At 41.2% G+C, this 24441-nt stretch overlaps 2 protein-coding genes across 2 annotated transcripts in view; one reads left to right on the top strand and one right to left on the bottom strand.

The window, feature by feature from the left end:
* The window catches only part of SPIRE1 (spire type actin nucleation factor 1), a 124625-nt gene extending 115865 nt beyond the window's left edge, over positions 1-8760 (top strand). Inside the window, 5 exon segments of the mRNA XM_029959349.1 lie at positions 1139-1276; positions 2214-2284; positions 3018-3045; positions 3134-3264; positions 4055-8760. Coding sequence (XP_029815209.1) covers positions 1139-1276; positions 2214-2284; positions 3018-3045; positions 3134-3264; positions 4055-4307 — 621 coding nt within the window. The 3' untranslated portion in view covers positions 4308-8760.
* A 1452-nt stretch (positions 8761-10212) lies between these two features.
* Positions 10213-22634, bottom strand: PRELID3A (PRELI domain containing 3A). Its single transcript, XM_018081876.2, has 5 exons — positions 22442-22634; positions 21947-22036; positions 21102-21172; positions 20905-21007; positions 10213-15526 (listed from the first exon to the last, which is right to left on the bottom strand). Exons 1-5 carry the CDS (start codon positions 22577-22579, stop codon positions 15413-15415), a joined length of 516 nt encoding a protein of 171 aa, XP_017937365.1. The 5' UTR covers positions 22580-22634; the 3' UTR covers positions 10213-15412.
* Positions 22635-24441: the final 1807 nt, after the last annotated feature.

Here is a 24441-nt window from a genome sequence, read left to right as displayed (position 1 = left end):
TGTGGTGGTTCCTAAATGCTAATGTTTGCCAGGTCTGCAACGTAGAAAGATTTTCTTTTTAATCTGATGGAAAGACAGAACAGACCTCTGAGTACATGGAAATGGAGCATTTCCGTACTAATCCGATTCATCACTTCAATTTGTAAACGAGATCTCCAAACTGTCAGCCATGTCTTTGTATTTACAAGAGAAATTTCCTTCATTTATTCAGAGAGCATTGCATGTCATTGTCATTACCACACAGTAGCCCCTCTGGGCTGACTTGAAAAGGTTCACTAAGCATAAAGCAATGGGAGTTCCCACAGAGGTTTCTGTCTTTCTCTTGGAAATGTATAATCAACTACTGGGCTGGATTACAAATTGGGTTGGTGCTTTTTATTCCCTGGTACCAAATTCAGGAGTTCTCCACTCAATATTCTCCTAAATGCTCTAATACAGAATAAATGCAAAATTTTGTAAGTGGAAGGTTGTGTTGTTAGTCTCTATTTGAGTTTCTGCCATTAATAATGCAACATTGGATAACCAGTTCACCTGCTTGATATTGGAAGAATATTTTCTTAAGCTTAAATTGCTGCTGTCACTTTCCTGGGCCTGAGAGGAGAACTTTTCTGCCGGAACTGATGTAACTTTTTGTAGTCTTGGTGGAATTCTGATAATGTGAGCACCAAGATGTGGTACCACTGAATAAAAATTTCTGCTAGAATGGGCTACTAACAACTTTTCTTGGCCATTCCGGGCATCACAAAGTCTCAGAGAAATTATTTTATGTTTACTTCAAACAATATGCATAAAATAATGCCATCTGTCATACTACCTTTTCCCTTTCAAATTATAAATCTGATTGTTGATTGGTTGGAAGCAAATCTTTGTAATAAAAGACAAATGGAGAGAAGGATCAAGTGGTTTGAGGAGGAAAGATTAAGCAAACTGTCATTGTTGTGAAGGTTGAACGTAATGCCACCTACGCACTTCCAATGGTTTGGTAGTCACATGATGCCCGTGAAAGAGCCAGTGCTATTCCAGTTTGAAGGGAGAAACCCCCTGTTTCTGGAGTTACTAACCAGGTGGCTGGTTGTCTAGGTTGGCGTCTGGAAGAAGCTGTTTGTCTTTGAAATAATATGGGGTTTTTGGCTTCCAGGAGGAGTTCTGTTACCCAGTGGAATGTCTGGCTCTGACAGTGGAGGAGGTCATGCACATCCGTCAGGTGCTGGTGAAGGCAGAGCTGGAAAAGTACCAGCAATATAAAGATGTCTACACTGCTCTCAAGAAAGGAAAGGTAGGGCTGAGTCTGTGGAGGCTCCAAAGGTTACTGAGGAGCACAGTTGCAGTTGCACAAGCTTCCCATTTACACATTTGTTTCTTATCCTGTATTGGAGAGAAAGAAGAGTTATCCAAACTCCCCCTAAATATATAACACATGGGTCAGCTGCCTTGAAGTATGTGCAGAAACATGAAAACTTTTCATGGAAATACTTTGTTTGTTTAGATTGTCTATAAAATGCAGTAGCATTTGCAATTATCACAGTGTATCTGTATGTGTTCATTTAAAACTTCATTGACTGAAGTGATTTCTGTCCCCATACCTTCTGCGGGATTGGTTACAGATAGCAGTAGGAAACTGCAAGTTCTTCATATATGAATCCTTGCTATTAAGCATAGAGGAAATAAAAGTCTTCAGAGAAGTCAGACAACATGTGACCCCCAGAAGGAAGTTTAATATTAGAGACCTATTCACTAAGGCATTTTTTTCTGTAAACTGCAAATTGGTACTTACCAGTGGAAGCAGCGCCCTTTTCCCCCACTTTTGACTTGTGCTTCTTTAACACCTCCAGCAAGTGTATTTTGACTTCACTGTGTATTTTACCTACAGGCCTACCTGTCTCTAGTATGCAGATTTCTTTTAAAAATTTAATACATTCAAGGCAGAGGAACAAGAATCTTAGATTCAGCTGTTGCCTATTGTCATGATATATAAAGCTTAGTAATGAGCTTTTATCAAATCTCAAAGTAAGTTGATGGTTTAATTAATTTACCCATTCATAAATATATGAAAATAAAATTCTGGACCTTCTTTTCAATATCATCTTAGAAGTATGAACCCCAGAACTGGATGTAGTAGTACAACTGTGATCTTGCTGACAGCAACTGGTACATGAAGTCATCACTGTGTGTGACTTCGCCTAACATTGTGGATTCCTCTGTTCTTCTTTTAGCTCTGCTTTTGCTGTCGAACAAGAAGGTTTTCTTTCTTTACCTGGTCTTACACTTGTCAGTTCTGTAAGAGGTAAATATTTAATATGTGTTAATAAATAGGTACCATTTCAGAGGGAAAATTATTGGTTTATGCATTAGAAACCCTCAAAAATTTCTGCTGTCTACTGTTGATTGGGTTAATTTCTGTAACAGTCTATGTTAAAAAAATCCAAAACTGTGCAAAAAATATTTCTTTCCTAAGTGACAGAATTGCTTCCTTGGACTGAAACTTTTGACTGAAAGTGAGGGAAACACTCATTTGTTTTTTATGCTTATGGGAAAGAAGTTGGAATTTACTCAGACTCCCCAGTCAACAGTTCCACAGCCTCTGTTGTTGGGGAAAACATTTCAAGGCAATTTACCTTCTGAGTTATTTTTTTAAGTATTGGGATGGGGGAAAGGGAGAAGGAATCATTTGCAGACAAAATTGTAGATTTTTAGTTGAACAGTGAGACAATAAGTCAGGAGATCTATGTAGCCACTGAGTTAGTGTCTCACTTACCAAAGGAGGTTTCTTTAGAGGAAAAACAGCTTATTTTCTTTTTTTTTAAATTTATTTTTTAATTTAGCTGTATTTCCTGTTTAGTGTTTCTTCCTTCTTTTGGCCTCATGTTCTGATTTGAAGTTATTATGTCGAAGAAGCCTTAAAAATGAAAATGTTTGTTTAAGGGGAGGATGGGGGAGGATTTTAACTCCTGAAAACATTTATCTCTTATCTCTATTTTTCCTAGTGGATTGACTCATGCTCTTTCTTTCTTACACAGGCCTGTATGCTCACAGTGTTGCAAAAAAGTAAGTAAGTGAACTTGCGGTTAGAGCCTTTCTAAAAAGCTGCAATCTTTGTAATGATGCCGCATGTTCCTTCTGCTGTTCTCAACAGATGCGGTTGCCATCAAAGCCATACTCTACTCTCCCCATCTTCTCACTGGGACCTTCAACCTTGCAAAGAGGAGAAAGCTTTATGAGGCCAGAGAAGCCCTCTACCAGTCACCACCATTCGCTGCGGAGCAGGTGAGAAACAACCCGAGCTCACTTGTGTCTGTTGCGAATTCCGTACGAGGTTATCAATCGTTAAGATGCTGTCTACCTGTTTGGTAGTTGTCAATGTCTCTAATGCTTGTAGTAACTCTTCTGAAGCCTGAAAAGCCAGGTGTCTTCTACTTCTTGCTTTAATTTACAGAAATAGCAACACTAACAGTGTCTTCTTAAACGTTTTTCACGTTACAGTTGAAAAATATTATGAGTCTGGGACAACTGTATTTCTGTAGTACCTCTGCAAAAATATCCTTAACGTGTGGTGTGAAGGAGATAAATCTCTCAGGCTAGAATCACACACTGAATGGGAATTCACTGATGTCTTGTGCACAGATTTACGTTTTTTCTAATTTTTCTAATTCAAATTTTCACAATTTTTTTCACTTTGATATTATCAAATTATCTGTTGGTTTTATGTCTTATACACAGATGGTTGTCAAAGCTAATCCAAGAAATTAAATATGAAAGAAATGCTTCTTTTTGAGGGAACCTAATGGACAAACCCTCTGCATTAATCACTACTGCTAAGATGCTGTGTAGATTAGCCAAAAACATCATGTGTTTTTAGTTATTAGTAAAGTTGGTTTTGACAGACTGTAAACAGTACACATGCCCTGCAGTGTTGCCAATTCAGGCAGAAGCTGTCCTCTCCAGTATTTGGTCTCCTGGTGTCATTTTTGGGACAGAAGAAAGGAAAATTTAAATCCAGACCTTTCTGATGTGCTAAAATGAATAAAATGACAGATGCTGCTCTTTTGCCTTTCAGGTTGACCTCAAGGTCCAAGTCTGTGGATAAGTCACATGAAGAGTTTCCCAAAGAATTAATGGAGGACTGGAGCACAATGGAGGTTTGCGTGGACTGCAAGAAGTTTATTTCAGAAATCATCAGTTCAAGCCGGCGCAGCCTATCTCTGGCCAACAAGCGAGCCAGATTAAAAAGGAAAACGCAGTCCTTCTACATGTCATCCCCGGGAACCTCCGACTACTGCCCTTCCGAAAGGACTATCAATGAGATCTGAGCCGTGTGCCTTTTTCTTTGCTTTTGTCTTCATGAGGTCATCATCCATGGGCAAGGTCACTGAAAACAGATTATCAATTCCCTTGCTTCGTTTCACTCGGCTGGCTTGGATTTGCATTAGGTCACAGGATTTCCTACTCCAGCGGTTCCCGGAGACACAGGACGCTGTGTTTAGATCTGTGCAGAATGATGCAATGGGTCAGCTGCTCGCACTGGAAGAAAATCAATAGTTTGAAATTGTTGCCTCTTTTGTACGTGTGCGTCGAAACTAGAAAGCCTTTTCTTGCTTTCAGTCTTTTTTTAACCATGCTTTGAATCATTTTTCAGGAGACGAGATGAAAACGTGTGTTCAGTGGGGAACCAAACCTAACCAAGTGTCAGTGTTAGCACAGTAGCAAACAGTAAGTCATACGGGCGCTACCACCCTCGTTGTGCTCACGTCCTAGCTGAAACAGCAGAGGGTTGTATCGCACACCAGACACCGAGTGTGAGCGGCTCTGGGTAAAACCATCTTCCTTGGAACCGTTTCAGTTGCTCTGAGATCAGGGTTCAGCACAGGGCTCTACAGTGTCTGTGTCCTGGGGCAAAGCAGGCGACAAAGCTCTTCACCCGTGTGGTTGGCCATACCCCCGAGCTGCTGTAACTTTTTAAGCCTTAGTGTACTTCTAAGTGTCTCCTGAGCAGGTTTTAGTAGTTTACTTTCTATCTTGAATGTATGATAATGACTACTAGTAGCAGTGAATTTTAGTAGTAGAGAGAGTTGTACAGTTTATGAGGAGGACAGGAAATAAGGGAGGCTTCTAATTTTAACTGAATACCTGTAAAGTTGTTCTTGTGGTTACTCAGAGAAAACAGTGAGTAAGGTGTAAATTTGTATTATAATGGAGCACACGGATACTGCTATAGTTCTGTCTGACAGCATATCCACTAGTAACCCCATTTTTTCTGGGGTTTATAACTTGGCTGTAAAAATTCATGTTCTGCTGAAATTTGGGACAGTGCTGTCTCAGATTGGGAGCGACCTCTTTTTTCCTTTAATCTTTTCTTTTTCATTCTTTTCCCCTTTCTAATTCACTCACAGAACCGTGCTAGACTAGTTGTTTAGAAGTTCCAACAATGTTACATCAGCTGACATCTCGTGCTTTTTTGTACTTTTTTTTATATTCAAATTACTTTTTTTTTTTTTAATTCATGCATAGCCAGGGTTTAGTCAATAATTTGGGGCCAGAGCTTTTTGGTATTTAAAACAAGCTAACATAGCCAAGTTATTGATACTTGAAAATCAACTACTGTAACTTTTTCATAAATTTTTAATACCCTGGGACATATTTAATATCTATATAGCAGTGTATTATAGAATGACATAGCAGCAAAGTGTCAGATCTATTTATTAACATTTCTATACTTCAGATTAATGAGAGATACCTCAGAACTGCTCCAAAGTAGCTGGGACTATATTTCTATAACATGATTTTAAAAATATATTGATCAAAACAGATTCCCCTGTCCACAAAGCCCAAGAGGCAGACTGCCCCTCCAGCCCTGGCAAGGCACAGTGCTGAGGTTGGGAGGCACCAAGGCTGGTCGGCTCCAGTGTGGTAGCTGGGCTGCTGCCTCACTGCGGGAGCCTCCTGCTGCCCAGGGGAGCAAGGCTTCCCCTTCGGAGTCTCTGTGCGTGTCCCATTGCAGCCTTAGGAGCAGCCGGCCATGTCATCTCTTCTAAGCTGATTTGAAAAGCACATGCTCTGTAAACCTTCCCAGGGACTCTTCCATCCCTATTTTTCGTTAAACACCCCCTTGGAAAATGAGAATTTTTGCATATGTAGGGCTTATTGGAATAGTTTCTAATTTTTTCTGAACCAATGCAAACAGGAAAAGCAGGGCTCAGTGCTAACTCTCCCTCATAGCTGTCCCATGTAAAGTCAGGTGTCATGGCCCTCTCCTCGGGATACCTCTGGAAAAATGTCTTGCATGTTAAAGCACCTAAAGTACTGGCATGAGATAAGTATGTAGGATTGCAGAAAGTGAGCAGCAGAGACGGGCTGATGGGAAAGGTTCTGCTGTTGCTTGAAGGGTCTCCTGTCTTCAGTCACATCAGCACTTTTTCTTGTTTCTGTGCCAAAACCAGGCAGTGTGTTGGCTGCACAGTGCATCAGGGAAACTAGACTGAAAGAAATGCAGGAAATCTCCCTTTGCATCTACGCTGTTGTTGTTGTCATAATTTTCTCATGGAAATCCTCTGGCCACCGTCACTCAGACCTCTGCTCACAGTCCTCTTCTCTGCTGTCCTCAAGCCACTGAGGTGCAGAGTATCCAGCATGTTTATCTTCCTCTTTGAGAGGAATTTAGGATGTTGTAGAGCAGGCAAGATGAAGGACTAAGTAAATCCTGAGTGTGCAAAGGGAAATGAGTCCTTCATGCCTGTGCCCCCCTCCACCTTGGCAGTGTTCAGGGGTGGCTCTGGGGCAGCAGCAGAGCCTTGCAATTGTGCCTTTCCGGGCTGCCCAGCAGTCCTTGGCTCAGGCTGGGCTCAGCTATGCTGGGCAGGGCACAGACACTGAACCACAACGCAGTGGTTGTACAAACTGCTCCCTGTTGCTCACACAGCGCTGCCATGCCTGGATAACCTCCCTTTTTCCCTGGAAAAAACCCTCCAGGCTGCTGACAGACTCTGTGGCAGACTCCAGAAAACATGGTGTGGAGGGCTGCCTCTCCCCTTGCCTCCCATCCCTTCCTCCCTGGCACAATTGCCCGCATTATCCCGGCATTTCATTCCGCAAAAGGAAAAGCGGGGGGTTGGTTTGTCACACAAAGCCTGAAGGAGCTCAGCTCCCTGGTTGCCTGGCTCTGCGGAGTGGGCTATTTTTAGCTTTCCATCTCGCTGCTTGCGCGAGCATCCCAAATCTACTGCAGCCATTTGCCTGCACACCCCGCGGTGCTGCCCAGCATGTCCTACTTACGGTCTGAACTTCACAGTAGCATCAGAGGATGAAAACAGAAGCTTGTAAATATCTGTAATATATTTATTAATATTTAGGAAATCTCCATCAATCATGCAGTGGGAATTGACTTTCCTATGTTGTTTTAAAAAAGGAAACGAGTCTTATTTATATGTGTGTTGGCTGTTATCTTTTATTAGAGTTGATGCTTTCAGCCCCCTAATGCAGTTTGCACTCAAGAGGCATCCTGGAGTGAATCACTGCTGAAACGAATGCAGAACTAGCACAGTGAGCTCCCTTCCATGAATTTTTAAATTATTTTCATTTTTTTAGCTTTATTAGTATGCCCAAGGTTTGTTTAAATACGTCATAGGAGACCCAAGGAGCTAAAAATGCCTCTGGCAGCATCAGTCTTGTTTTGTACGTGAACCTGGTTGTGGGGAATGCAAAACCAGCTCTGCCTCACGGAGGCGATGGAGGACGTGAGCAGGCCTTTGCTGCAGCTCTCAGACCTGATCTTTCAAGTGTTCATGGTGACAGTAGTGTTTTGGGAGGTTGTTGTGTTTTTTTCTCTTTCCCCATTACTTCCTTTATACATGGAGGAGTGTTACCTGGTGAAAATAAAATGCCTTTCCATTATAACCTTTGTCTGTGTTAATTATTCACGTGGAAGCTGATTTAAAGGTTCTGTCTCTCTCTTTTTCGCGCTTTTATAATTTTGTAAAATGTCATGTTTCTTTTGGCAAAGAATTGTTAATGAAAATGATTGCATAACAGCTGAACACTGGCTGGGCTGCATGAAGGGATGGAAACATGTCAAGTACCCTTAGAATAGCAATAAAACTGCTTGTGTAACCCCAGTGATGTGATTTAGCTCCTAGTCATCATTTCCAGCCAAATCCCTCTGTTACCAGTGTGCTGCTTCTTCCAACACTGGCAGGCTGTACCTGAGGCAGCGTGCTTGGCCTGCATGTGGTACAGGCTTTGGGAGATCTCCATCCCTCCCTCATCATTGGGAGAGAAATGGTGGCAGTCTTTTGGAAGAGTTTTTGATGGATTGGTTTGTTTTTAAACCAGAAGTGGAGACATTTTTATCACAACTATTACATTGTCCTCTCCCAAGCTTCCCTCTTTCCCCAGGCAAGTTCAGCATCAATCCCCTGGTTAATACTTACTGGCTGCATGCTCTATAGGTTAAAACTAATTTAGAAGCTCCAGCTTTAAGCTCCTGATTGCTACCTTCATGCTTTACCTCATCTAGCAGCTCTGTACACCATTTAGGAATGTCTTTCTTACGAGCTCAGTCTCATCTGTGAAACAGTGACAGCACACAGGCATGAGGGAACGGTGCTGCAACTGGTGCTACAGCATATAGATTATGTTCATGTTATCAGAAAATTTTATACTATTACCATGTTCATAACTTGAGCTGCTCTGGTTTATTTCCTCTTTTGTATGTGTGTACCTTAAGGCCAATCTGAGAATGTTTATGAATAATGATTCCAGCTATAAAAACCTCTACTGTTGTTTCTGTCTGATTTTTACTATTGTGTTTCAGCTTTTTTTTTTTTTTTTTGGGTACCTGAAATCACTATTCACAGGAAATTTCCAGGTAGGAGAACCATGACAGAGGGGCATTGGCTCAGCCTGACGTGATACACAGACACAGAAACCCCTTCCTGGTGAGCGGCCTTTCATGAGCACTTCTTTCACGGCAGCTCCACTGAATCCTGCACCCCAGTCCTCTCCTGCTGGGAGCTGAGCAGCACCCATGAATTCCAGCAGCCCATAACAGAGGCAGTTTCTGGCCCTCCCTGTGCCCACACTTTGACGTTGAAAAATCCCAGAGACGCTCATGTTCCTCAGTTGACCCAGCACAAGCCATGAGCTTGTCCATGACCCATGTCCCCAGGTCCCCATCTGCAAAAACAGGGACTTCAGAGTGGCTACAACTGTTTAAAGAATTTTGAGAGCTGCTGCTGAAGGGCTGAGTGTTCAGTGTCAGAGCTGAAAGGGTCCTGCTGTGCTTTCACTACCTGAAAGCAATTAGCACCCCTTCCAGGTGAAAGGAATTCCAGAGAGTTGAAACTTCATAAGCAAAGACTTGTGAATGAATTTGACCATGGTAGATCTGCACTCAGCAAATGTCATGGGGCATTATCAGGAGATGGAGCTAAATAGGTATCAAGTAGACATGGCCAATTTTACACAGCAGTAGCTTAGTTTGTTTATTTGCACTAAACTAGAATTCAGTAACTTTCCAGTTTCTTCTCTGGTTGGACTGTTTTGCAGCGGCAGTGCCTGGCTGAACTGAGTGTCAGATACACAGGTATTCTGTCCTGAAGTAACAACCGGTTGTTGAGATGGGTTCTGTAGAATATTTCTAGAGGAAGCCCTTTGGAACAGACCCTTTGGAATAGACCTTACTATAGCTAATTAAAAAACACATTTGTAAGCAGATAGACTTCCAAGGTGCCAGGCTACTACTGTCAGCTCACAGCAGAAAAAGACCTGTTTCATTATTGATGTTCAGTTAAAACAAAAAGTGCATCCAGTATGAAAAAAAAAAACATACTCTTCATGCCTCCCATGCTGTAACGTTTCCACAAAGCTTCAGGTCCTCCCTGCATTTCTCTAACCCGTCACATCAGTGCTTAACAGTGGGAACGAGCAATGCTTTGGCTTTTGCAGGACAGGCTGTAGGCGAGACATTGCAATGTGGGATTGTTAAACTGGATTTCAGAGGCTGCTAAATCTAGAATTAAAGGACATGGGCATGAGTTGACGCAACTTCTGCAGGAGGCTGGCTTCCACAGTTCAGTGGAAATGAGCACCAGTTAAGCTGACACAGGTCTCTAGAGAGACAGCCAAGGCCCAGCTTCAGCTTAGACATTTAAGATGAGCATGTTTCTGTTGAAGGGGCTGGTGGTTACATTACCTGTGAATCAGAAAGCAAAACAAAGATAGTGAGTAGTGTATTTGAGCTTTATTCTGTTAAAGCTGGTTCCCCCTCCCCAAAGCCCTTCTTTAATAAAGGAAAACCCAAACAGGAGATGCACTTTTTGGACATGAACAAAGCACAAACCCTTCCCCTTTGAACTTCTCCTGCTTCTGTGCTGTCACTGTGCATGTACTGTCTGTGTGGCTTCAGGTACATCAGGGGCATCAGCTCTAACAGAGAAAGGAAACAGAATTGTCTTCTTGTTTTCATGTTATGTGGTACTGAAATGCAATTTCATGTTTATGCATTACTAATAAAAAGCTCTTGGATATTACTGCATTACTCTCACTTTCTTGAGCCAACTGTAAAGTTGACGAGCATCATTTCTTACAGAGCACAGCGGGCAAGGGCATGTTCCACATTTGTTTGGCCAGGTAGAGCCCTGAACCTCAGCTGCTGCAGATCTTAACTAGGTCAGAGACAAAATTATAGTGAAGTAAAAGGGAAGGTATTGCACCAGCAGGACCTCAGATCAGGACCCTTTCTGATCATTTTACTTGCAGGTGCCTTCCATTTAAGTGAGAATCATACCTCAATCACCTCAGCTGTGGAAAAATTAAAAAGACAGGACTTGGGCTTCACAAAAATGCCTTTTCATTGGACGAATCCATAGTGAACGCATGACCTGCTTCATGGAGCTGCGATTAAAAGGCTTATCCTATAACCTGCATGATCCTGACAGGTGGCAAGTAGTGTCAGTGGGGTAAGAAGATGGTTTATTAGATAAATATAGTCTTATTTACAAATCAAGGCTAATAGTTTTAGATGACTCTTTGCTGCTTTAATGCAAAATGAAGCAGCTGCCAGTCCCAGATGGAGTTACCAGTCCACAACCAGAGGACCCCTGCAGAGCTTTTGTGATGTGTGGCTTATAGCAAGCTTCAGGGAGCCTGGTACTGGGTCCTGCTGCTCACCCAGCACGGACTAACACAAACGATTTTTCTGCAGCCTTTTCTGAAAAGCAACAGCCAATTTTATATTAAAATAGTTACACCCAGAAGTGTTTTTTTGAACTGTGCATGTCATTTACTTCAGATAGCACCATAGTGTACATAGACACTTCACAGTCCTGCCCTTCACGGCTCACAATCTAGGAAGGTGCAGTAGGAAGGGTGTTACCTACCCACTGCTCCACCTGAAGATTTGAATGAAAAGTGTCACATCAAGGAATGTCACTGGCCATACTCGGCGCTACTTAATTAGGTTGTCAGATACATCAATGCCCAGTATGTGCTATGCTACAATTCCTGACATGCCCCCCCTGCTGCAGATCAGTGCCTTTGCTTAAGTTAGGCAAGTCCTTCAAGAATACACAAGTTTCACTGGGATTGCCTGTTGTCTCAGCAAATATGACCTTTCCCCCATCACGCCTGCTGACCTGATGGGGGAAAAGAAGTAAGACGCATGGAGGAGCATGGAAGATTCCCACAGGCACAAGGGCAAATCAGGGAAAATATTAAAAGGATAGTTTACACAAAATCAATAAATTACACACCAGACCATTTGACTACACTGTTTTAAGTTAGTGCCTTTTGTTGTACACACAAGCCTGTCTACACTAGCATGAAAGCCATCAACCAGAAACCAGAGTTTACCTCGAGTTTGGTATCTTCAACATCTTAAAACCCTTCAGAGCCAAGAGCTAACATGCCCCATTTGCCACATTCTGGGAACCACCACTGCCTCAGGAACCAGCTCTCCCCAGCTTCTTGCTTCCACAGCAGGCACGTGTGACACAGCTACAGGTACTGGGCAGGGGGAGCAGCCACATTTCCAACCAGTTTGAAGACCTGATATGCCACCATTAAATTCTTAAACCACCCCCTGCATCACAACCCTCTATACTCCCTTTTCCCTTGAATTGCAACCCAGTGGCTGAGAAACACTGAACTGCCAGCCTCAGCTTGAACCGCAGCAAACAACCTCCCTCTCCCAACTCACAAAGCTGAACTTTAATTCTACTTTCAACTCCCCAAGTGCAGAATTCTTATTCAAAGTGGCACTTGTTACTATTAATCAGCATGGTTATAAGCACTGAGCTTTCTGCTTGGTCCCCAGCACCTCAAGATCCTTCCAAGTTAATGAGTGTTGACTTCACATCATTTCTGCTTGATACATTTTTTTCCTCCTGCGTGCCCTTTTCCTCCTGAATCAATCCCAAAAGCCACAATCCCTGCTCCCCACATGCAGCCTAGCACTTTCCCTCACATGCAGCTCTCCACCTTTGACAGACACCTCAGTCAATGCACATGACAAAAAACTGACTTCAGATACATTTTTTAGCCATTTCCAGTGTAGAAAGAAAAGTTGGAGGAGTTTCTCTAAGGAACCACAAAGATAAACAATTCCAAAGGCAGGGTGGTTTTTTTGCCTCAAGGGTCAACTTGGACTATAACAGTCTAAGAACTTGAGTGGGAATTGAAGTGCTGCAAAAACAGTGTTAAGCACAGCATACGCAGCTACAGATCCCACTAGATCTCATGGAGAAGAGTCACATGGTCAAGGGAGAAGAACAATTGGAGCCTCATATGCAAATCAGATGGACAGAGAGCAGAAAGGTGAAACTGTCCCGGAAATCTTATCGAAAATTAAGAACCACTTGATCTGCTAAACACTGGAGCCCACCTGGTCCCAGTGTGACCACTGCTGCAAGGTCCCTTGTACACCCTGGCAATGTCCCTTGTACACAATGAGCAACCACAGGAAGAACAATAATCCCACAGATCCATAAGTGTCACCTACCCCTAAGACAAGGTAAGAGGCAGCAGCACTGTCTGGTAGTGGAGAGAGGCAGCTGGATGACACAACTGGCCTCCAGAAAAAATTAGTCTTTTCCTACCCAAAGCTTCCCCACTACCATTTAGCCAAGAGAAAACCAGAAGAGGACTGAGCACAAGTAGGAAAGGTGCTGATTCCTGGCAAGTGGAGCAGCAGACAGATTGGAAAACCGAGTGTCTAGGCATAAAGCTCCTAAATGGGACAAAACGTGGAGCGAAAGCAGCCCCAAACCAAAAAAGTAATCCAGAAAACTGATGTGTAACTGGTATTGACCCTATGGTGTGGCAGAGAAATTCAGACCCAGAGAGAGCCTATGGTGACTTTTCTGGGAAGCCAGCTAGTGCTGGAAGGTGCTTAACACAAGTCAGTCAGCCTTAAGACAATACCAAGCAAATATTTCACTTCTGATGCAAAAAGCAGCTCTAGGCAACTCTTCTTCCAAACCAAAGCAATACATGAACCTCTCCAAACACCTTCCTAGCCCTGCTGACAGTCATGTTTTCATCACCTCCAGGAGGCATGTACAGAAATGGTGCAGCACAGGTTTCCAAGGGCACACACACTTACTCAACTTCTCCTTTTCTTTTTTTTTTGCAGAGCTCTGCCATGGCTGCACTCCCCTTCCTAGCAGAATGCCACCAGGAGCTAAAACATCTTCTGTGTTCCTTATCCAGGAAGTGGCATCACTTCTCTGAGAAGGGGACAACAACTGACCTGCACCAAAGCTATCCAGTGTATCTTCCAGAAACAGGCTGCTATCAGCCTTTAGCTCCAAGTTTCTGTTACAAAATAAGAGGGGCTTTAGGTCCACATGAAAAGAGCAATGTAAATATCAGCTATTCATTTAATTGCTTTCAACAAATATACATATCTTTTAAAGTAGGCTTATTCATTAGGATATGTAGTTACACCCAAATTAAAGTTCAAATGAACCAGAATATGAATGCTGAAAATTCCCTTAAGCTACAGACACTTTAAAGTTACCAGATCAAAACAGTGACCAACATTTTACTCTTCTAGTTTTTTAGAAGTTACTCATGCTCTTGAACAGCTTCCTAAGCACATGCTTACCACTTGAACGAGTAAACATCCTTGCAACATTTATTTCACTTTGTGTGCAAACCAAAAAATAAGTTAAAATGCCCTAAGAGGGTTGTCTAAGAAATATATACTACATCTGGATCAAACATGACAATTTTGTAAACATCAGACAAGCCTAGGACCGTTACCAATATGTATTTATGCATGTTTTATAGGAAACAGTTTCTGCAATTACTGGAGTATTTTTCCAGATAATGAGAAGCATTTAAAATGATTCTAAAACCATTTTGTACCAATGTGGAAAAGTGTTGAAAAAATTCAGTTACAGAATGCACTCAAAGAAGGAGAGTTCATTTGGTTTTCTTGTACTTGTTTTTTCCATTCAGGGAATGAAAAGTTCCTGTTTATACCATTTGGATTTCAAATTTCCTGCTCATTTCTCATTTCAATTCTTCTGGTTATTGCATCAGTTTCTCCCTCAGTTAAGACATGATGTAAAGAGCAAGGACCAGTGGAACAGCAAGGTCTCTTCATTCAAGTAGCCTACAAGTACTCCTCTTAGAGATAAATAAGTATTTTCCAGCACCTTCCAGGAATTACTACTCATGTCCTCATAAGGAGGGGAGGAACTAGAACAAGTTAATAAATAAGAAAATAAATTATAACTTTTTCCCTACCAAAAAAACTATTTTAGGTTATTAACATCAATAGAAACTTTATCTTTGTTTGGATACAAACATAAGAGGTAAAGTATCTGGTGCCACGTTCCAGCAGCACATTTAAACAGCATAAGTGTTAGTTCCATACAAGTTGTAGCCTTTCAGGATGATCCTCTAGATAAGTATCGAATGCTACAGTATCATGTTCTGACTCACTTAGTTCCCTTTAACTGGTCATAAGACACTATCACATTATAAACCAGACAAACTTCAGTGCTCTAGGACCTATCAGCCCTTCACAGAACAAAAATTCACATGGAAAACCCTTAATACCACACATGCATTCTTTTCAAGTTTGAGTAAGACAAACTGAGATCGTGCAAATATAACATACTCTCTATCTTTGTTTAAAAAGGCACATTTAGGCTGTCTTAAATGTGCTTAATGTTTTGTTTCCAGTGTTAAAAATAAATGGCTTAAATGAAAAGAGCATCTGCAGGAGGTCAATTTAATCTTCAGTAGGCAACGAGCTGCTGTGGAGATGACAGATGAGGTTACTTGTCCACTGATCCAATATTCTTATAAATATACAAAACCTCTTCAGATCAGCCTTGGAAGGGAGCAGTCTGCAGAATAAGACTTTTCTGTCAGTTCCGTGGTTTTACTTGGTGAAACCAAACATTTGGTTTTATTTTTCCGTTGAGGCAGCTGCCATGGCTGGTTTCATGCCCTCGCGTGTTGACTTCAGCTCCTCCAGTTCTGTGTTCAGTTTGCTGATCACCCACTCCAGGGCATCCCGACCCTGCCAGAAAAAATACTGGAATTCAGGATCAGAACAGATATACCATCACTGCTCCTGTTTATATAGTTTTTCCTCTGTCAGACATGGGACTTGTTTTAAAATTAATTTCATGCCCTGCATAATTTGGTACAGATTATATCGATAATTTCTTACCATCTTCTCATGGAAACTTCACTGAAAAGGCATTTGTTTAATCCCTAAGACAGAAGCTCACTACTGTGAGCTCCCAGTAGTACACCTAGGCAAAAAGCCTAAATCAGCAGTTAAGTTTCCTTACCTAAGAGGATCTCTGTTTTTACTGTTTGCTGCTCCCACCACTGAAAGAATATTGGTAGATTTATGGCAAAATATAGATGTTGTTTTCAGATTCATTAACCAAGTTATGTGGACTGTTTTTGAGAAGATCCAGGACAAAGAAAGTCTTCCGAGTCTCTCTGAAGTAGCAACTAAGTGATCTGATATCTGTCAAGAGTTCAGAAGTGGACTCACACTGAATTCTATATTCATGCACAGCAACATTTCAGCACCTAAACTGCACTAATTGAGAGACTACAGCTGCACATTTTATATCAAGGTATGATCTTTCTCTGTTCAGTCCTCAGAATGAGAGTGCCCCAAAGCTATGAACTGACAGCCAGTGCTTTAGTAAGAGCTGGAGAACCCAGCACAATGAGCCTCTCAAAAACCTTTTACCTTAAGAAGACCCTACAGCAGCTGCATCCCGATGACCACAAAACGTGACCAGCTGCACAATGAAGCCAAGAAAATAAGAAGTACTTTAACTAAACAGAAGTGCAAGATTTCAGAGCTCTGCAATCAGAATAGCAGCTTTTGCCAAAGCAAGCAGATGGGATCAGATCAGGAAACCACTTGGCCTCTTTTCACTTAAAGAGAGGTCAAGAGACATTCACCTCTATTACTCTATTAAGAATAATAAGTATGAACAGTGGAGAGCAGCAAGGGGGAAGGAGCCACATGGCTCTGGCCAAGTCTAGAGTTCTGCAGATAAAGGTTTGAGCCCCAAAAGTCCTAAATCTTCACGAGAGCGAGTCTCAGTATTCAGGCCCTCGGCAGAGATTGAAAGAAAGGAGGGGAATATCCTTCTCCACACACAGTTTTGTTCCACACTGTGATGTACTCATTTTGTTGCATGCATTACAGGTGATAAAGTGCACAGAAACCTCATAGTCTCCAGAACCTGCTGTTGTCCTTTATGAACCACTAAGCACAAACAAGAATCTGCATAAGCAGCTTTGAAAACCTAAGAAAAAAAAAGTGTCAGAACAACACACATATACTCTTGAAGGATTTTTTTTCAGGCTAGAAACATTACTCTGGAATAATATCAGAAGTCCAGATCAAGGCTGCAAGGTGTACCCTCTTAAAAGAAATAAAGTTTTACTAAGAATAAGAGCATATTTATCTCAAGCCCTAACTAAGCTTGGTTAAGAGCTGACTCTGTTTCTCTTCGGGTTTTCCATATAAATGAGAATAAACACTAATTGTTACATCTGCACTGGCAGATGTCCTTAGACTGAGAAAAGTCCTGCAGGTATCAGAATAAAGTGCTCAGCTCTCAGCCAAAGCTCATAAAGGGAGATTCAGCTCCACCCCAAATTACCTCAAGAACTGGTATGTTTAAGTTAACTGAGTTCAATATACACCTTTATTTACTAATAATATTGAAGAAAACATAATTTAAATTGTCTGACTGAAACATGGGTTGCTGAAAAAGACCCTAGAAGGGGATGATTTAAGTTCTGAGTTCTTTCCATTTGATCATGAAGGCAACTGTTCTTTGGTAGGTGATAACTTCCACCTTCTCCACACTGTGCAAGACCTGGGAACACCAGCAAAGCAGGCATAAAACCGCCCAGACAGGCAGGCTACTGCATAGCAACAAGTCCTAACTAGCCGTGAATTAGCTGAGAGGAGTGCTCCTAAGGAAAAATCGGGAAGGGGGTGGGGGCGGGTTGGGGAGAGAATCGGAATCATCTTTCAGTAAGCTGGCATTTGGACATCTAAAAGTCAGGTTTAAATGTCCTCTCTGAGGTGGCACAGGCACAGAGAACTGAGTGAGACAGCAACAGCTTAGATGTTATATTTGTCTAATTGCACAAAGAAGACTTTGTCAGGAAGTCAAACATTCCTGCCACAGAAAATGTGCAGTAGAAAAGGGCTGAGATTCTTTTCTGGCCCTGACTATGAAACAATCGCATCATTGTGTTTTATTTGATATCTCTGTTGATAAGATTAAATGATTTTTAAAAATCCACAACATCCAACTGGAGCACCAAGATATTTCCTTCAGTTTTTGAGACTATGTAGGTCTGTGTATGTCTATATTACTGTATGCTATATTCTGCAGCTAAGAATAAACTTGTGATATTGGCAAGGAAGATCTCAGGAATATTCTGCAGAGGAAATGAAGTTAGAAATCTCAACCAGATGCAAAGCCTCCAAGTATTATAAAATCATCCAGTTATCAGAAAAAATCTGACAGAGGACTGGTCTATAAAATTTCATATTGTACAAGTTCTCTAGTAAGTCATTAAGCAAGCACATTCATAACCAGGCATGCATATTGTATTAGTCATTATTGCATATGTCAGCAGCATGAAGTGTCTGCCAGAACAAGCGCTGCATATGAAGATTTGTTGGTAGAGCTTAAGTGACTGATAAATGCTGAGCCTTTTTAGTTGATGTTTTCCAGAAAAACAGCTCAGTGGAATGAGAACTTAAAAGCAAACACTCATGGCGTACACAGATCTCAAAGTAAGCACTGTGGAAAGCCCTACTTTCTTAACTAGGAGAAGCAGCATAATGGATATATTTTTTTTTTTAAGAAATCTTATTAGTTGAAGCACAAGCCAATACAGGAATGACAAGGACAAGCTACACTGACTAGTAGAAGGAATACAATTTGCACAGAGGTATCACAAGAGGCAAGTACACTCAATTCTCTCAACTCTGAAGTCAGATTTGTTCATAGGCACATCACTGCAGGGACACATCACCACCAAAATGAATATAACTACAAGACCAGTGAAGAGCAGGAACAGTCTGGCACCCTGACAGCTTCAGATTTCCTCAGAAGGGCAACAATATTCCTCAGGCATAAGAAAAGCAAATACAATTCTGCTATGCAAAAGATTACCCCTGTTAGGCAACCTGTTTCAAGAAATCAGTTTTATAACCTAAGAACGCAGTTCTGTTTCATAATGCCAATTCCACTCACTAACCAATTTATTAATTTCTTTGGGTACCAGATTTATTTACATGCTGAAATCACAGAAACTAGGACCAGATCAAACACTTTGTGGACGGATTCCTTCACATCCCCGGTTGTCTGCAGTCGTCATCATTCCACTTTCAAACCATAAGCAAGACTGTGTGGCACAAGACATGGCTGCAGCAAGTTGGTTGGCCAGTGGCATAAGCACAGGTTCATGGATCCAGTCTGGATTGGACCTACTCTCACCCTCTACAACTGCAGTGTAATGAATGTCTGCCATTCCTGTATGCAATGTGTGTAAAACATACATGCAGGTTAACTTATGAAATCCACGTGCCAACAATCCATGCACATATCTGCTAGAAAGCTGAAATGCTGTACCAAGAAGAATGCTGGCATTACCACTAGTTAGTACAAACTGTAGGTGTGGAGAACTGTTAGCTTAGAGCGCTTTCAGAATTTTGAATTATCCACTCAATAGCATCCCACCCCTGGAGTAACACAAAAAAGATTTACAACACATGGCAAATGATTTTTCCATAATCATTAAAAATAATAATGTGTCATCTGCCACCTCTACCTCAGAGCAAACTCTCAATAATTCCAATTTCCTCAGAAAAACAAAACATTTTTCAGCAACTTTCATGAAGTTTAAGAGGAGTGCTAAGAGCACAGAGGCACAGCACAGCATGCAAGAAGAGCCCGTTGTAGCACAGTAGGTTACTGGCTAGCAAAGAAAGGGCTGGTAACAGCAAGTACAAATTCCTGCTAAGTTAAAAATCTGTAGAGACTTTTCAGTGAAACACACAGGACAACAAAGTCTTTCTGGTTTGCAAGAAGCTTGTGAGCCAGCGTGTTCCTTGAAAATGGCAGAACAGAACAATCTTTAAAAGAAATTGAGCTTTCACACAGGCAATACCTGAACAGATACCAAGAAAAATTTACACTCTTTATCCAAGTTCAACAGAGACATGCAAATGAGACAGATGCCACGAGAGGAATTCAGACAGTGTTTTTAAGTGTGCCTAGTTATGTGGACATGCCAGCTAGCTGGAGCTGTGCCCTCCATAAACTTTTAAATGGAGACCAGATCAGGACAGAACTGTGATTTAATTGAAATACATTCCAGTAGAGAGCACTCAGCTAGGTAAAGGTAATCTTCAGTGTCTAAAATGACTCATCATTCCTTCCCCACACCCTGGTTTTAACATGTTTTCTTCTCACTTTAGGAGAAGCACACAGAAGGGTGGGAAAGGAGGCTTTCTCCTCTCTGATCTAGTTGTTCCATGCCTCCTATCAAGTTGGCTTACATTGTCTTGGTCAAGCAAAATCTTTCAAAAGGACAAAGGGCTGGCCAAAGCACAGGCTCTCCAGCATAGCAGGAGTTACCTGGGCCAGATTCCCATTGTGCTGAGCTTCTCCAGCAATGCAGAGCACAAACTCAAATTCCAGGTGCACTCATCCTGCTGTTAGGCAGCAAGGCCTATGTTGCTCCAGCAACTCCATTTCTTCCCCAGACAACTACAGGACAAAGTGCCCAAGCATTCCCATAGCTCTGCCTGTGCAAGCACAAGACAGAGGAGTCAGTCTAGTGTTACCTAGGAGAGCCAGCACAGTCTCACCTCTTCGAAGAATATGCTTCTGCTTACACTTTATTACTTTCAGCCAAAGTCAAGGAGACAGCTCAATAACGGATAGTAACTAGAACTGACAAAGCAGCACAAAAAATATGCTGGCATTAACTGATAAATCCAGATTATAAAGGCTGAAAGTGAAGTTACATTCTTTACTAGCACTAATTCCTGGAAATGGGAGGTTAGTGTTTAAAAAGGTACTGCAGAAAAAAACCAAAACCCAACTAATAAAATGTGTATTCTATTTGCAATTGTAGCATACACACAGAAGCTTGTTTGTTCTGCTGTGCAATTCTACTTAAAAACCAAAGATTCAGTAGTGACACCTTTTCATAGTGTGGGAAATTATATTCTAGTTACTGAGGTCCTACAAAAACCAGCTGAAATGCTGTGCATAATATTTAGATAATTTAAATACAGCATTCGACACACACAATTGACAATTACTATTTCAACAAAAAGAGCAATGGAGTGGGTGGAGAGAGGGAGAGAACAGAATAAAGATGTACCTTTCTGGCATTAGAAGATATTGTGTTCGCCATTAAGCTTTCCAGATAACTGCTCAAGCTAATGCCTTTAACAGTAATAATTGCTTCTTGAGTTAGCACAGTTCTGTAACAGAATAAAGGAAGGTTAATACCTAAACTGAACTGGACTAACATAATGTCTCCTATCCACAAAGATGCACACAAATATCCTTACTTACTTCTCAGGGTTTTCAGGATGAGGCGTGTAAACCAGTCTCTCATCAACAGATACCAAGTTTGTGAGAGTAATCTTAAAAAGAAAACAAGAGCTGAAATCCTCACTTCCCACCTTTCATTTTTCTGTTACCAGCAGCATTACTATAGTGCACTCAGTTTAGTGTCAGCAGTGTAAGCAGAATATAGAACTCAGAACACAGTCAATAAAAAGACCTATATAGGGTGATGCACCTTCTCCTACCCTCGACCTAATTACATCAAAGTTCCTGTTCACATTTGTACAAAACACAAGCAGCTTTCTCTGAATCTCAAGTCTGATTTATGGCAAGCGGTTTAGAGAGGCTCTTCAAGACCAAGACCACCATACCACTACTTGGACTATACAGAAAATTAATACCCATGAAAGAGAATGCCTCTTGTACAGAGACAAGGCTCTCCTACAGACAACCCCATTTTAAATCTGATAGTTATGAGTTCTGAGGATACCAAAATATAGCCTAATACTTCATTTACATTTTATGAAAAAAAGGCATTTCACATTGAAACTTTTGTTGTAATGGCAGTGTAATGTATAACAACTCATTGATCTAAAAGTCAAACTATTTTACACGCATTCCAAGAAATACTTTTGCATTAAAAACAGAATCACAAATGTTTGATCCTGAAGTATTTAAATTTCCTATTTGTGAGAAGAAAGAGAGAAAAAAGAAGAGTCATCTAAGACACTAAGATATGGAAATTATTACCTTCTGATGAAAGATGCAAACACATTTCTAATCTAAATGTTAAGAGCAAAACATCTAACTTCCAGAACTAACTACCAGAAACTTTTTAAGCCATCACTCACATTAGTTGAGCAAAGCTCCATCTTTTTTTCCACTGGATCTACCACAGAATGTTCCTCAATGTAAGTCAGAGTTCTACTTGTTCCTAAAATCTGAAGGTAAAAAAAAAAAAAGTCAAGTACCAAAATTAAACAAACAAACTGAACCTTGAAACTCATAAAGGCCATGTTCTCAGTGACCCCAAATAAATCCAGAGTAATTCATAGATACCAGACAACCGTGACCTGTGGCAAGACTTCACCCTGGTAGATTGTGTCAGTCCTACAGCATGGCACAGACCAGCCCGGAAGGCATTTACAGACATACAGACATACGTTATGGGCATAATAAAGTTTACAAAGTATTCTCATCACCAAGAATGCTACTTGCAGCCTGTGTGACACTTGTGGATGACATTTCCTAGGGATTAAGCTTTTACTCTGAATTCAGCTCCCATTCAGACAATGACATAAAAGTTACCACACCCTTGATAAAGCATGAAGGCTATGAAAACATACGGCTTTTACAATACTCGGCAATCCCCACTCTGTGCTGAGAAGACGGTGACTGTGCAACCTCCCCTGGTTATCAAGGCTTCTGTCAAGGACATCTACTCCTACCACACATGGATTCATTGGATTGGGGTACTTCCTCATAGCAGCTTTGATCACTGTATCCCAGGGATGTCTGTAAAAAGAACGGGAGAGAATGTTTGTAACTATTTTGTATTCAAACAATACTAAATCAGGATCTAGTTTGTGTAATACGGCACATGCTGTATAACTTTCTATCTTCCAGAAGTCAGAATACAGTTTTGCTTGGAAGGGCAATAAGGAAGTATTGACACACAAACAGAAAAAAAAAATTAATTCTTCTTTCAGAGTGAAGCAAAGAATTATTAACCAAAAACTAACAGAAATGAGGGCAAGAGGCAACAGATGCTAATTGCTAAAAGTGACATTCCAATTAGGTGGCCAGAAACCCCTCACTGACAGGGCAGCTGCCCACAGAGATTGCTGAAATCTCAATTCATTCCAGAACTTAACCAGGAAAACAACCTGACCTCACACTTCAATTTGTCTTGCTTTGAGAAGACGGCTGGAGTAGAGGACCTCCATAAATTCCTCTATAATTCTAAGCACACCAAATAAACTGAAGTGGAAACCATTAGCTTCCTATAGCAAAAACGGCAAAGTGAAATTGAATTCGACAACAACAAAAAAATTATCAAGAAGTTCAAAATAAAGAAACAGGTTTTTAGAAACCACATCAGCTCACAGCCTTATGTCTGTACCTGTACTACTGCTCCCAGCAGTTTGTTAGCATGAATTACACTTATGGATACTCCTCTCAGTACAGAACTGTTTTTATGAAATGAGTTTTGATAATCTCAAACCCCTGAGATCAGAGCAGCCCTGCTATTCAAGGCTAGGCTGTCCACATCGCTCTTTTTCTTCTGAAACAGAGGAGGCTATAGAAATCATGGACTTGATCCACTACAGAAATTCTGTCCCTAAGTAGTTATTTCTATATTCAGAATAACTGACTGATCTGCAATGATAAGTTTATAGCCTTTAAAGGTATGTTTAAAAATTCAACAATTGGTATCTAACTTAAGAAAGATTAGAGGTGCCAACTTGTACTTAAGACTTGCACTCAGGGCCCTAAATGGATTTTATTTTTGACAACACTACTTTTAGTCTTAAAATAGACTGGCACAGAAGGGCACCAACAGTACAGCACTGCAAGAACAAACAGAAACTTGGAAAAATAAGTTCTTTTTCTTTTAAGAAAAGTATTGGAAAGCTTTATTAGTGCAGGCAGGAAAAATAAGAGCCCTTCATTCCTACAGCAGAAAGAGGAGGATTGTTCCTTGTTATCTTCAGAGACTATTCATCTCCTTTAATAGAAGATACACAAACTGAAAATGTCAAATTTCTGTCAAGTGTCCCTGAGGGATTGAGTCAGAGATGTGATAAGGCTCAACAATATTTTATTAACCATTCAACTGAACAACATACACCTCCACACCTTATGCCATAAGATGGGGGTGTTCCAATACAGATCTTGACAAGAAAATGACAAAAATAGCTTTTGTGTTCCCTAGGCGACAGATACTCATCTCAAACTCAGAAGCTGTGCCGTGCACTAGCAGCCTTTACTTCCCTCTGCCTGACATTTCATGTCAGAAGCTACAGTTCACTTACACCAGACCGATGATGAAGTTGAGCCCCGAACAACTACATCAGTGCTACGAATTTTGTTGACGTAATTAAATAAGTTTAAAGCGACACATCTGGGATATTCTGTAAATATTTTAAGGACTGTCATCCCCGGTGCTATTCAGGCTTCCAAAATTTATTTTAAGACCCTGTAGCAGTCGAATCGGCGGTGGTGGTGGCACTCCAAGAGCTGCACCGGCACTGCATCCTCCACGTCTGCTCCCCGACACAGCCTGTCACACACCTGTTGATAATTTTCCGGGTTGTTCCCTCGTTGCACAAGGGTGGAACTGGAT

This window comes from Manacus vitellinus, unplaced genomic scaffold, assembly GCF_001715985.3.
Source record: "Manacus vitellinus isolate BGI_N305 unplaced genomic scaffold, ASM171598v3 scaffold_1_pilon, whole genome shotgun sequence".
Classification (NCBI taxonomy): Eukaryota; Metazoa; Chordata; class Aves; order Passeriformes; family Pipridae; genus Manacus; species Manacus vitellinus.
Note: the sequence above shows the minus strand (reverse complement) of the source record. Positions and strands in the feature narration are given on the sequence as shown.

Bases quoted from the DNA above. Each gene is read 5' to 3' on its own strand.
- PRELID3A (XM_018081876.2), bottom strand. From the start codon at position 22,579: ATGAGGAAGTACCCCAATCCAATGAATCCATGTGTGGTAGGAGTAGAT. The intron at 22,037-22,441 runs GTATGTTTTCAT...TTTTACCTTCAG, and splicing joins TGCCGAGTATTGTAAAAGCC to ATTTTAGGAACAAGTAGAAC. The intron at 21,008-21,101 runs GTAAGTAAGGAT...ATTCTGTTACAG, and splicing joins CATCCTGAAAACCCTGAGAA to AACTGTGCTAACTCAAGAAG.